The sequence below is a fragment of the Pan troglodytes genome, chromosome 14, assembly GCF_028858775.2.
Source record: "Pan troglodytes isolate AG18354 chromosome 14, NHGRI_mPanTro3-v2.0_pri, whole genome shotgun sequence".
Classification (NCBI taxonomy): domain Eukaryota; kingdom Metazoa; phylum Chordata; class Mammalia; order Primates; family Hominidae; genus Pan; species Pan troglodytes.
The window spans coordinates 81,156,045-81,170,300 of NC_072412.2; the positions used below are offsets into that span (position 1 = coordinate 81,156,045).

General features: G+C 43.7%; 1 protein-coding gene across 7 annotated transcripts in view; it reads right to left on the minus strand.

Annotated features, from left to right (window-relative positions):
- Nucleotides 1-10,684, minus strand: part of TBC1D4 (TBC1 domain family member 4) — a 200,157-nt gene extending 189,473 nt beyond the window's left edge. For 6 of the 7 annotated variants that reach the window (XR_010150515.1, XM_063792201.1, XM_054665377.2 and 3 more), the window contains exon 1: nucleotides 9,278-10,677. Coding sequence is in view for 6 of the 7 variants with exons in the window: in XM_063792201.1 (XP_063648271.1) it covers nucleotides 9,278-9,775 (498 nt within the window). In the remaining variant the exon portion in view is untranslated. Of the gene's footprint in view, nucleotides 1-9,277 lie in introns of all 7 variants that reach the window. The other variant, XM_003314176.6, reaches the window with a different exon arrangement.
- Nucleotides 10,685-14,256: the final 3,572 nt, after the last annotated feature.

The following is a 14,256-nucleotide window of genomic DNA, read 5'->3' on the forward strand; positions in this document are numbered from 1 at the left end:
GGCTGAGGCAGGAGAATCACTTGAACCCAGTAGGTGGAGGTTGCAGCGAGCAAAGATTGTGCCACTGTACTCCAGCCTGGGCAACAGAGCCAGACTCTGTCTCAAAAAAAAGAAAAGAAAAGAAAAGAAATATGGATGGGCCATTGCGGTGGCTCACGCCTGTAATCCCAGCATTTTGGGAGGCTGAAGTGGTCGGATCATGAGGTCAAGAGAGAACAGCCTGGCCAACATGGTGAAACTCCGTATCTACTAAAAATACAAAGATTAGCTGGGTGTGCTGGCAGGCGCCTGTAGTCCCAGCTACTCAGGAGGCAGAGGTAGGAGAACTGCTTGAACCTGGGAGGCGGAGGTTGCAGTGAGCCGAGATCGCGCCACTGCATTCCAGCCTGGGTGACAAAGCAAGACTCCGTCTCAGAGAAAAAGAATAAAAATAAAAAAAAATTGTGGATGGATTTAAAAGGGTCATGCCCACCACCACCACTATGTTCATGCCAACAGGCTTTTACAAAATTCCATACGACAGCCAAAATAAAATCTGTACAAAATAAAATCTGTCTGCAAATAAAATCTGTTAACAGCCTTAGAAGGAGCTAACAGGAAGGGGCGAGGACCATAACTAGATACTCTCTCAGGAAAAAGAAGGCCAGCTTCCATGACTAGAAAGAAATCCAATCAGGCAAGTAGTGCACAATCTGTAAAGAGTTAGGCAACAAGCATTGGGTGGCCTTCAAAGGGAGCAGCAGAATCGGGGAGTTCCAACACAGAATAATGAGGGATCCAAACTAGTCTCCTAAAGAACTTGCTACTGGAAATCTGGGAGCAATAATTACCTGGAGAACCAAGGAGAAAGGCTATCAGTTTAATTCAGGTAAACTCAGGAAAAGCTCTCAGACTGCCCAGCCAATGGGAATTAAATGACTGAAACCAAGGCAAGAGATGAGTTGAAAAAGCTGGGAGCCATGTAAGGACCAAAAACAATTTACTCATTGATATTTATTTATTTATTTAGAGACAGAGTGAGCTGTCGCCCAGGTTGGAGCGCAGTGGCACAATCACGGCTCACTGCAACCTCCACTTCCCAGGTTCAAGCAATTCTCATGCCTCAGCCTCCTCCTGGGTAGCTGGGATTACAGGCATGCACCACCACACCTGGCTAATTTTTGCTATTTTTTTTTTAAGAAGAGATGGGGTTTCACTGTGTTGGCCAGGCTGGTCTCAAACTCCTGGTCTCAAATGATTTGCTCACTTTGGCCTCCCAATTTTTACTGATTTTTAAAAGGTCCCAGCCATAAATGTATTTGTCCAAGTTACATAACCCATTATTAAAAATATATATGAAGATACAATTGTAAGATACAAAAGAAGATACAATTGTGAGATACAGAAGATTTCTAGATTTGTTCGACCAGAAGCACTGTGTTTGACTTAGAATCTGAGACTGATAGTAAACTATTCACAAATTATGTAATATTGATAGCACAAAGTTTCCATGGTCCTAACTTAGAGAATTTTTAAAATTTGTGTGAAAATTCACAAAAGTTAAAAGTGAAGACTATTCAACTGGTTAAGGGTATCCACAAAATAAAAACGCTAAAGCAGCAGCCAATGTAGGCTCCTATTTTTAGCCAGAAAGATTCCATTACTTAGAGATCCTCTTTCCAACCCCAACATCTTGCAAGAAGTGAAACTTGGGAAGAGATCAGTAAAACAGTAATAACAACCCTGATTTCCTCCTGCTGAGACTGCACAAACCTATGGCAAGATTATCTGAAATGAAACCAACCAGTTTTAATCCTATATTTTGTCCCTGTCATATAATCACAGATATCAAAGACATATTAAAAGATATTCATATACTTTATAATTCAATAAAATAAATTCAAATTCATGGTTTACTTGTTTTTAAATGTAGATCCTAATGATCTTTTATTCTAACCTAAAATTATAATGGTTATAAATACTATAGACTCATAGTTTATTCCCCTGCCATACTTAAAGACACTAAATCAAAGATACACCAGAGTTCAGCTTTACCAGCCCAACAAATCAAACAAACTTTTTTTATTTCCCCTTAAAATGGAAAGTACATACTGGCATAACTATACCCAAGTGTGCATTCAGCACTAACTATTATTTTACAAACTTAATAAGCATATTTACCTGTGGAGATTTTTAATATGAGTAGGAAAAAGTGATAGTATAAAAGCTGATAAGACCAACAACTAAAAACTAATTTTCAATAACTGCATTCTAGCGTAGCAGGTAAGAAAACTGGCCGGGCGCAGTGGCTCACGCCTGTAATCCCAGCACTTTGGGAGGCCTATGCGGGCGGATCACGAGGTCAGGAAATCGAGACCATCCTGGCTAACACGGTGAAACCCCGTCTCTACTAAAAATACAAAAAATTAGCCAGGCGTGGTGGCAGGCGCCTGTAGTCCCAGCTACTCGAGAGGCTGAGGCAGGAGAATGGCGTGGACCCGGGAGGCGGAGCTTGCAGTGAGCAGAGATTGCGCCACTGCACTCCAGCCTGGGCGACAGAGTCAGACTCCGTCTCAAAAAGAAAAGAAAACAAGCTTTAGAATCTGCCTGGATAGAAATATGCTTCTACCAGTACAGGTCTTGTGACCTTGGAGAAATAATTTAACCTTTTTTTTTTTTTAATCTCACTTTGTCGCCCAAGCTAAAGTGCAGTGGTACGATCCAGGCTCACTGCAACCTCCATCTCCCAGGTTCAAGCGATTCTCCTGCCTCAGCCTCCCAAGTAGCTGGGATTACAGGCGTATGCCAACATACCTGGCTAATTTTTGTATTTTTAGTAGAGATGGGGTTTCACCATGTTGGCCAGTCTGGTCTCGAACTCCTGACCTCAGGTGATCCGCCTGCCTCAGCCTCCCAAAGTGCTGGGATTACAGGCATGAGCCACCACGCCCGGCCCATAATTTAACCTTTCTATATCTCAGTTTTCTCATCTATAAAATGAAGGAAATACTGGTACGTACTTCACCCAGTTACTGTGAAGCTAAAGGGTGATCTCCTAAGAGAAGCAGTGAGAGTAGTGCTATCACCCAGGAAGAGCTCAATAAACGTTCACTTTTAAGGAAATGCATTAAGGAGCTACTCAGACAAACTTGACAGTGCAATGTCAACATACCATATTACATACCATATTCCAACCTTAAAGTAACAAGCCAATGACATCCTTAGAGTTGGCACATCCCAGTGAGGTATTCAATTTGTATACATATTTTATGCAGACCATATGTCAAGAAAAATCCTTTACTTGGTCAAATAAGTCTGAATATACTATTACATTAAATCATAATTGATCTGTTCTTCACTTTCCAAGGGGCTACATCCAAGTAACTGCAATGTTGGCTTGGTTCAGACATGCCAACATAGTCTAAAGGAAAGGGGACTCTGAAACTACCAGCCAGATATTTTTAAACAAACAGAAGCCTTGAGGTTTTTTTAAGTAAATAAAATTGTTTGCAGTAATTATTTAGGCTGGCCATTATATTATTCACTAAATTGCCCAACTCTACTTCTTTTTGCATGATTTTCTTAATAGCCAGTATACTAAGCATGCTGCTATTTTTCTGACTTGATTCTTTTACTTATGAGGTAAATAATATACCAGATAATCTAGAAAATTCATGGAAATCATCAGTTTCCTCACCAAGCAATTACTCATTCCAAAATGAGAAAAGGGCATGTGAACAGTCTCTGCCTTACTGAATGGTGTTATTTCTCAGGCTGTAAATCAAGCTTTAATTTTTTCAAAAACTATCATAATCTGAAATTAGGATATATGGGTTGCGTATCACTTATCCAACATACTTGGGAACAGAAGTGTTTCAGATTTTGAATTTTTTTTTCAGATTTTGGAATATTTGCATATACATAATGAGATATCTTAAGGATGAGACCCAAGTCTAAGTATAAAATTCATTTATGTTTCTGGCTGGGTGCAGAGGCTCATACCTGTAATCCCAGCACTTTGGGAGGCCCAGGCGGGCAGATCACTTGAGGTCAGGAGTTTGAGACCAGCCTGGCCAATATGGTGAAACCCCGTCTCTACTAAAAATACAAAAATTAGCTGGGCGTGGTGGTGCACTCCTGTAATCCCAGCTACTTGGGTGGCTGAGGCAGGAGAATCACTTGAACCTGAGAGGTGGAGGTTGCAGTGAGCCGAGATCGCGCCACTGCACTCCAGCCTGGGCGACAGTGCGAGACTCCACCTCAAAAAAATAAACAACAACAACAAAAAAACTTCATTTGTGTTTCTATACACCTTATACACATAGCCTCAAGGTAATTTTATACAATATGTTTAATAATTTTGTGTGTTTTGACTGTGATCTCATGAAATCAGGTGAAGAATTTTCCACCTGTAGTGTCATGTTGATGCTCAAAACGTTTCTGACGTTAAAACACTTTGGACTTCAGATTTTTAGGTTATCTGTATTCCCCTCAAAATGAACTGTTTATTCCACCTGCAGAATTTTAAACTTTTGGCTGAAAGGCAAAGTTTTCATTCAACATTTGCATGGTCTTATGATGTCTGGCAGAATAATGTCTATATCAGGAAAAGGACAGGCAAATCATTAAGCTAGAAGATGAAGAGCTTCTTAAAAATATTCCAGAGTCAAATATTATTTCTCCTCACATTCCACTTGAACTTTCAAGTCTGAGAAAGACTACAAAAATATCCAGGGGAACAGAAATGGTCATACAGCCAACCAAATGAACCAAATAACTTAGCACAGGGTTTCTAAAACTGTGGTCACCTGGCCAGTAGTTTGAGCATCACCAGAGAACTTGTTAAATCAGAAATTGAGGGTAGGGTCCAGTGGTCTCTTTTAAGAAGCCCTCTAGGTAATTCTGACACACACACTGAAGTTTGAGAATCTCTGGTTTCTGATAATCAAGCCCTGACACTGAACACCTTCAATTTTCAGCTTAGGGCTCCTATCATAATGTGCTCCATTGTGGCTGGGAGTCTCTGGGCTATGTTTGTGCCTTTCCCCCAGATATTGCAGTCAAGATTCTACCACAGAGCCAAGGCAAATTAACCTCCACTTCAGACTGCAAGGAGGAGAGAGAATAAAAAATGATTACAAAAAAAGAGATAGATCTATCTGTCCACAGAACAAACTTCTTAGAAAGCACAGAGAGGTGAAATCTTCCAGGTTTCAATTTCTCTGGTATTCTTACTAGTATATTCTCAAAGCTACTAACCATCAACTTTGAAAAAGAACTGAAAAATGACCTTCTAAAAATATATTGACAAAAAAACTGGTTACGTGAATAAAGCTCAGATAGTAATACACGTTTTTAAGAGAACTGAGAGTTGGGAAAAAACTGGCATTAAATTCCTTTTTTTAATCTTAAGAACACAATTTGTAAAGTCTCTTTAAAATCATTCTTGCAAGCTTCAGTAAATAATACACAAAAACAACCAATAAACATTATAACAATCATGTTTTTACCTTTTAAATGATTGTTCATCCTATAATTATAAAATATAATGATGCTTCAAAACTCACAGGCAAATGTTAATTAAAAATTAACATAACAAAGTCTCATATTTTCAATAACAACTCCTGCTTTATTTTTTATTGTAGTAATGTACGTATAACATAAAATAACTTTTTAACAGAAAAATTTGGGTAATGCCATACAGACTCTTTTTGCAAGTGGATAAATATTTACAGAGTATTAGTGACCTATCCTAGACCTTTGGGAGAGAATCAGATATTCTTGTTTCCCCAATCAGTTTAAGTCTATAATTCACTTCATGCCAATGGGATTAAGCCCTTTTCCCAGTTCAAATATTCAAGTTTAGCTGAAATGTGCTAAGCCTGACATTCCTCCTGTATAAGACTACATAGGCTTGACTAGAGACAGATCTGCATTGGCATACATTTCACCCCCATCTCCATTTCTCTTTGCACCTTGGAGAAACAGTGGTGCATTGAGCCATTCTGGTTGAATGCTTCTCCTGACACACATCCTTAAATTGACTCTGACCCAAAGGGAGGTGTGGAGCCAAGAGGGAACACATCACTGTGGCAACTCCCCACAACAGACCCCCAAGCGATTAGTACAGCACTCCCAGCTCTAAGGTCAAATGTAGATCCAACTCCAATATGTGAGTAGATACTCTTGAAAACATTATCATTTTATATTAGTAACCACAATCCTCCAACTCGGTGGCTCTGCATGAACACAAACTTTGCCATGGTGACCATATATCCCGGTTTGTCCTGAACAGTCCAGGTTTATTACTCACAGTGCTTGTATAATTATTAGTGGTGCCCCTTCTGACAATAAAATTGTCCCATATCAAACAATAAAGTATACGGTCATCCAACAGATAGGGCCATTGCATTAAAGGAATAGGCATGACAGACAAACCACAGACAAGTATGTTAGGGGATGTTTGCAGGTCTACTGCTCTAGGCTACGTTTGTAGACTTTGTAGACTCTGTCGAGGACTGAGGGAAACACTTAGGAGACTCTCTTAACAATGATCTTAAGTCCAAATAAATAATTCTCCACTTCAAATGTAGAACTCAGAACAAAGCAAACAGCAGGTCTTCCTTCTGACTTCAAGGGTCCCTAGAACTATCCACAGCCAACTCTGCATGAAGCATACTGCTGGATGACAATATGTTGAACTGACCCCTTTAACATGTCCAGCTGCAGAATCAACACTTCTGGGAATTTTTCTGCTAAATTCTTCAAAAAGGATGGTCCCAGCTTCCCCTACTATGACAGCCATATCAAATGAACCTGGATGCTCTAAAGGAAATACAGCAAACAGCACATAGTGTCAATGACTGCGCTTGTCCACTCAACAAATATTTATGCCAAAGATCAAAAGTGGCCGCTCATGGATCTCTAAAGCCATCTCTCAGATGTGTATTGTTTGGCCCAGATAGGATTCTTAAATGTTTACAATATTTGCCAGTACTTTAAAATGCGGGGTCATATATAAAAATTCAGATTTCCACTCTCTCTTGGGAAATGAGCAGCTCTAGCAATGCTAGACTTGCATCCTATTCATGCAATTTCCAAGTGGAGCTAAGTAGCACCTTGAGAAAGGCCACCCACTATCCAGTCCTCCATGGTCCTCACTCAACCCTCTTCTTTGTTATTTGAGTTTGTAACCACCGATTAATGGCTGGAGATGCTCTCTAGAGACGCTACATCTGGCCCTTCAAATTAATAATCCTCTGCCAGGGAATCTCTTGGTTAAGAGCAAATAGTAATTCATATCTTTAGATCAAACACTCATCTGGGAAAAGGCAATAAACAGGAAAGTTAGAGGTTTTCTTGAACTTTTATGAGAAAGTCATATGACTACCACTGCTCCCACTGGACTAAAAGGGGGAAGTGAGCCTAAACATATTAATATTTATATAGTTCAGCCTCTAACGCTTAAATAGATAATGGAGGAAAATAAAGGAATGTTTATAATTGTCTTCCTACCAATGAGACCAAGAGGAACTCAACAGCAGCTGTTGAGAACTAAAGGTGCCAGGACCATCAATGAGATTAGCAACAATGTGTCATGCATCAGATGTCGCTGGGGGGAAATAACTTTAACAGAAACCCCCAAGAGTCATGAAAAGTTCCTTAAAGTCCTGGAAAAATGCAACTGGCTCCTCTTTACCACCAGAACCAGAAAAATGTAATACAATAAAATGTAATAGCTTTCAGAAACTTTCCAATTGTAACATATGTGAAAGCTAAAAATAAGTTTTGAACAAATGTTCACAAAATGAAATTCATTAAATCGTGGTTAGGATCTTGAAATAATTTTAGTACGATATTTTGCCATAAACATAACAGTTATGCCATAAACATAACTTCACATTAGGAGTTCTGATTGTTGGGTGCCTGTAATGCCAGCTACTGGGGAGGCTGAGGCACGAGAATCACTTGAACCCGGAAGGTGGAGGTTGCAGTGAGCCGAGATCGCACCACTGCGCTCCAGCCTGGGCGACAGAGCGAGACTCCGTCTCAAAAAAAAAAACAAACAAACAAACAAAAAAAAACTATTTTTCAAAGTAACTGATGAAATCTAAGACAATGAACTATTATTTTCTTCAATTCAACTACAAGCCTTTTGTGAAAACTGTTGAACTAAGTCTTTCAATTACAGACAGAAGAATTGTGAAATAAAAAAAATTAAAGCCATATTTATAGGATGTTTTTCTCATCTGACTACGATTAATTTCCCAGTTACCAAAAGAAAGCCACATGGTGCAACCTGAGACTTTATTTATATTTAGACAACACTATTTTTCCAAAGAACCTAAAGTACTGTGCAAACAGTAAATAACCATTTTTAAAACAGCATTTTGGAAGCTTTTGATATGGGGGGGAGAAAACTCATTACAAATTAAAGGGGAAAAACTCTGTTTTCAAAGACACAATCACTGCATAGTCAAGTTCTCCTCTCCCTGTTCCATAAGGACCATATCTGTTTTTAAGGAAGTAAAGTTTACTGTTTGGTAATTCGATTTAGAAGACTCTGGAAAAAAAATATTAAAAACAAAAGTGAAAAAAACATTTAAAAAATGATATTAGAAACCTGTTCTACTACACTGCCTCCAATAAGTGTGTTTAAAAACCGCAAAAAAAGGGCTTCTTTACATTCGATATCCAAATGTAGAATCCTTCTTTGCAGACAATCTGACGATGTCTAGTAACTTTTCCCTAAGCCCCGCTCGGAAATTGCCTCCCAGACCGGAGACCTGCAGGTGCTGCTGCGAAGATGACGCGACCAGCCAAACCGGTTAAGGATTTGACTGCGACTGAGAACTAGTGAGGACCTCTAGGAACCCAACCTTCCGCGTTCATACACGCGCTCGCGCGCACACGCACACACACACACACACACGCGGCAAGCAAGCCATCTCCGGTCACACTCCAGACACCGCCGTCCTCCCGGGACGCGCGCTCCTCCACGCGTGCTCCTTGGACGCGCCAGCTCCCCCTCCATCCCGGGACCGCTGTCCTTTTCCCTCCGGGTCCCTGCTGTAGCCGGCCGGCCGCTCCCGCCGCTCGCCCAGCCCCCGAACGCCTTCTCTCCCACTCCCAAGGTCCAGGGAAGGGGACCAGCCGGCGCTTGAGCGCGCCACGTGGAACGCGCGCGCCTGCAGCCAAACCTCAGTCGGTCCTTAAAGTGGGGTCCCCGCCCCTCCCGCCCTGCTCCCCGATCCCCCAAGGCCGAGCCCGCCCCCGCGCCTCCGAGCCCCTGTCTTGCCTGGCTGGGGTCTGTGGCGCGGAAAACGTGGCAGGCCATCTGCGACTCGGGGTCGTCGGGCTGCGCCTTGATCAGGTAGGCAAAGTAGGTGAGGTCGTGGCTGTTGTGGATGAAGCGCGAGATATGCTGCGCCTTGTGCTCGAAGATGAATACCGCCGGGTTGGGCTGCGTGGCCGACGGACTAGTGCCCCCCGAGGCCCCAGCGCCCGGCGCGGGGACGCAACGCAGGAAGGGCGCGCTGAGCACCAGGATCACCTCTCGGGCCGCCGGCGCCCCGCAGCCGCCCGCCTCGGGCTTCTGGCTGCGCCTGCGGATCTCGGCCATGAGCCAGGGCAGCATAGGCAGCGTGGTCCTGTGGTCCAGGCACGACCCCCCAACGTACCACAGCCGGAACCGCTTATCGCTTGGCTTCCCGGGGCCGGGCTGAGCTGAGACGCCCGGCTCGGGCTCCAGGGGGTGCGGGAACGGCTCATCCTGAATGCAGCTGGGCGGCTCCATAACTCTCGCCTCACCAGGGCACCGCGGAGGCCGGCCGGGCGCACCGCGCCCCCCACTCCCGCGCAGAAGGCGCCGCCGAAACTGTGCCAACTGCCGCACCGGGCTCCCGCGCCTGCCTGGGAGCGGCGCAACCCCGAACTCTGCGCTTCAGCAGCCCTGCCCCATGCAGCACTTCCACGGGCGCGGCTCGGAGGCTCCGGCGGCGGGCACCGAGGCAAGCGCCCGGCAGGCGAGGGCGGGTTAAATGGGCATCCTCCTCCTGGGGCTGGCGCCTCGGGCAGGACCTCCCCTTCCTCCGTCGCGGGTTTGCAGGGTCAGAGGACCACGCCGAGGGTCCCCGCGGCCGCCGGCTCCAGCGCTGCAGCCCCGCTGCGGCCGCCGCGCTCGCCTGGGGCAGACACTGGGTGGCTAGGCGGGGAATGGGGCTGTGGGCGGGAGGGGGTGACTTGGGGCGGAGCTGACTCCTACCAGGGTGACCGGCTGTCACCTGGAAGGTCGGGGCTGCAGGGCTGCGGCGCGGTCAGTCCTCAGGAAAGGCCTCCGGCAACTACTCCAGTGGAAAATAACAAAAACAAAACGTGGCCTCGCGGGGGCCGCTCCTCCTCCCGCCGCAGCTGCAGCCCAGCTCGCTGCTCCTCCTCCTGCCGTTCCCGTCCCTCCCTCGCTCCTTCCTTCCTTCCTTCCAGGCTGCTTCTTTAATCGGGCTGCTACTCCGCCTCCCGTCCGGCGGGCGGAGAGCGTCGCCTGCAAAAGCTTATCCGTGAAGCCGCCTCTCCGCCTCTTCGCCTCTTCCTTCGACCCCCGCCTTTGGGGCTGCAGCTCAGAGCCTGGCGCGGGCACTGCCCGGACCCACTTGGCCTCTCTTGAGTCGCCGCGATCTCCGTCTCCTCCTGGGCGTCTCTGCTGCCCCCTAGAGAGGGGGCCACTCGCAGTGGAGAACTGGGATTTTTTTTTTTTAACAGTATTTGCTTGGTTTCAGTTCCTTCTAAAGCCTACACATTAATTTCTGAATTATCTTTCCTAATAATCTCAAAAAACGCTCGTGTTTTCAATCACAATATTATAAATTCCAGTTCCAAATTTCACTTTAAAACATAATATCGACAGCTTGAATCTTCCTAGTTATTAAAGCAGCCAACTTCTTAAAATATGGAAAAGTTGTTTTATTTATGTTATATCCCCAGTTGAGAGCTAATGTAGAGATTTCTTGTTCTTTTATATATATGTGGTAATACATATTTCCAAAGAACTAAAAAAAAGTTTGGAATAATTTGATCATTGTAATTTTAAGACAGGTAGACAAGTATTCTCCCTTTTTACTCATACCGAATGATAATTAAGAATTGGGTAAGAAGTAAAGACAAAATAAATAAGAAAGACACAGAAGTTCCTGACTTTCTCCTAAGTGCTTACAAGAAGAATGAAAACTCGGGTTTCTTGGTTTTTAGTTTAATGAGTTCTCACTTTTTATAAAGCCCTGGGACCACTTTTTCCCTTCTATTTATTTAAGATCAATATAACCAACTGCCATTGTTCTTATGCTGAATTTCTGGTTGCACTCTGATGGCTCTCTTATTAGTAGGTATCTAAGTTCCAAGATGGAGACATTACTAATTGATTAGGTTAAGTCATTTGGTTGAACCACTTAAAAAACCTTTGTTCAAAAAGACCCATGTCTTCAAAGAAGCAATGAAAAGTTCTTGGAAGGACCCATGTCTTCAAAGAAGCAATGAAAAGTTCTTGGAAGGTAGACTGAGACCTTCTAGAACCTTCCCAGAAACTCTGTTACCCAGATCCCATTTCCTTAGGCTACATATCTGAGACATAAAAGAAAGGAACAAAGATATGGAGAAAGCATGGAAGTCTTGTAGACTCTACGAAATCAACCAGCTTGGGAGCTAGGATTGAATTAATAGCTCCAGCAGGCCAGTTACTACTGGCATAATAAAGTGAAGTAACAAAGAACACCCTTTCACTGATTGACAGAAAAACAGCATTGTCTTTTATTACATGACATGCTAAGTATGATTGCTTTCTGCTTGAGAATGCCCCTCATTCTTTCTATTGTTATGTTTTTTGTTTTTGTTTTTGTTTTTGTTTTCTGAGACGGAGTCTCGTTCTGTCGCCCAGGCTGGAGTGCAGTGGCACGATCTCGGTTCACTGAAACCTCCACCTCCCTGGTTCAAGCAATTCCCCTGCCTCAGCCTCCCAAGTAGCTGGGATTACAGGTGCACACCACCATGCTTGGCAATTTTTTTTGTATTTTTAGTAGAGACGGGGTGATCTCAGGCAGTCCGCCCAGCTCAGCCTCCCAAAATGCTGGGATTACAGGCATGAGCCACTGCACCCAGCCCTGTTAGGTTTATCTTACTGAATGCTACTGAGCATTTTTACTGTCTGATCCTCTCTGAATCCTCACACATGGGCAGATAGTCCTTTCCTGCCCTCCTTGAAGTTAGCCACAATCATATGACTTGTTTTGACAGTGAAATGTGAACAGAAGTGACTTGGGTAGAAGCATTTAATTGCCAGTAGTCGAGGCTCCTGCCCACTCTTCTCTCCAGTGGCCATCATGGAGACATGTCCAGGTAGAGGCGCCTTGTAACCAAAGCAGCCCCAAAGGCTGAGCCAACACACATCAGACAGCTGTCCTGTAGAATCTCCCAGGCCTACAGCAGACTCCTCAGGAGTAAGAAATAAACTTTTGTTCCACTAAGCCACTGAGATTGTAGATTGTTTTCTACTGTGTTATTAATCTCTCTTATCCTGCAAATAAAATTGTTATACTCTAGCATTAATATGTTTTATATAAATTGTTTTATAATCATTCATACATCTATTTTACTTAGTACACACATGAACTAGATGGTAAGCTATTAGTTTCTTACCACCATTGTATCACTTGCAGAGCTTTACAAAATTACATGCGCATGAAAAGTTCCCAGTTATATATTTGATCACTTAAATTTAGAAAACAGTCAGAGGGCCAGGCTTGGTGGCTCCACATCTGTAATTACAGCACTTTGGGAGGCCTAGGCAGGCAGATCACTTGAAGTCAGTAGTTAGAGACCAGCCTGGCCAACATGGTGAAATCCCGTCTCTACTAAAAATACAAAAAAGTAGCCAGGCGTGGTGGCGGGTGCCTGTAGTTCCAGCTACTCAGGAGGTCCAGGCAGGAGAATCACTTAAACCCAGGAGGCGGAGGTTGCAGTGAGCCAAGATAGCGTCACTGTACTCCAGCCTGGGAAACAGAGCCAGATTCCATCGAGAGGGGAAGAGAGAGAGAGAGATAGACTTCCTAAAGCGCAAAGCTCTACTCTTTCTGCCTATTTTATTTTTGCTCCTCATTCCCCTACTCTCACTTCCACACAGTCTCCCTGTTCCCATAGTACATGTTCATGTTTTTATGGGGCTTCACCAGCTCCTTCCTCTCCCCAACTGCCTTTTCTTCCCACTGCCCCACAACTTGCATTTCCTCATCCTTCACTATTTCAAGACCCATTCTTCAAGACCCAACTCAAGAGTCATCTCTTCTGTGAAGATCTTTCTTTCTTTGCCAGCCAGAGCTAATGGCCTTCTCTCCTTTGCCCCCTTTTCTATGCATTTCACTATTATAACTCTTATCATTCTTTAGAATTTTGGGGTGATTTGTCTGCATTCCCACCACAACAAAAGCATCTTGAGAGAAGGGATTATTTTTCCCCCACGTGTGAGTCAGTAGTTCCTCTGAAGGGATTATTTGTTTGTCTCATACTTTCCTCCAGTAAAAACCACAGTAGCTGACACTAGGTAGGTGATAAATACTGAATGAATGAGTGGAGTTGAATAAATAGCAGATTAGAATTTAAGAAGCTAAAGAGGGATGTTTTGATATCATAGAGGAGATATGCCAAATGATTTAATTAGCTAATTTCAGGTTAACCTACTAAATATATCCATCAACTAATTATAAAGTACTAAAAAATAACAGAACGCCTCCCAAAAATTGTAGTGGAGTTCTAGCTGGGGATGACACACAGAACTCAAGCATTTGTGATTAACAGAATGTCAAGATATTCACAGGGTTTTTCCTCATTGTTCCCTGTGACCTTCCTTCAGCCCAGGCAGCCAGGGCATTCCATCTTCCCACTTCAGGGAAAGGATGACACAGCATAACACAGAGAACAAAAGAGTTCATTCTTAGCTTTCAGGCGAAAAAAACCCAAGGACCTGGCAAGGCAGGCAAAAGATTTAAAATATATTATATGCTCCAAGAGTCAGTTTCTCTTGCTCTAGACACTAAGAAAATTTCCCCAAACTTGGGAGATAGAGGAGAAGAATGGGAATAAGAGGGTTTAGGTCTTGTGGATCTCTAGGGGGGGACCTAGGCTCTGTCTCTTCTGGTTAAGTCAGTGGAGGAGGGCATAGTTCTCCAGAGCAGAAGCTGTGCTGCTCTTTCCCAAGGGTAGCCCAGGAAACCTGCAAGACCTCAGTGTTTCTCC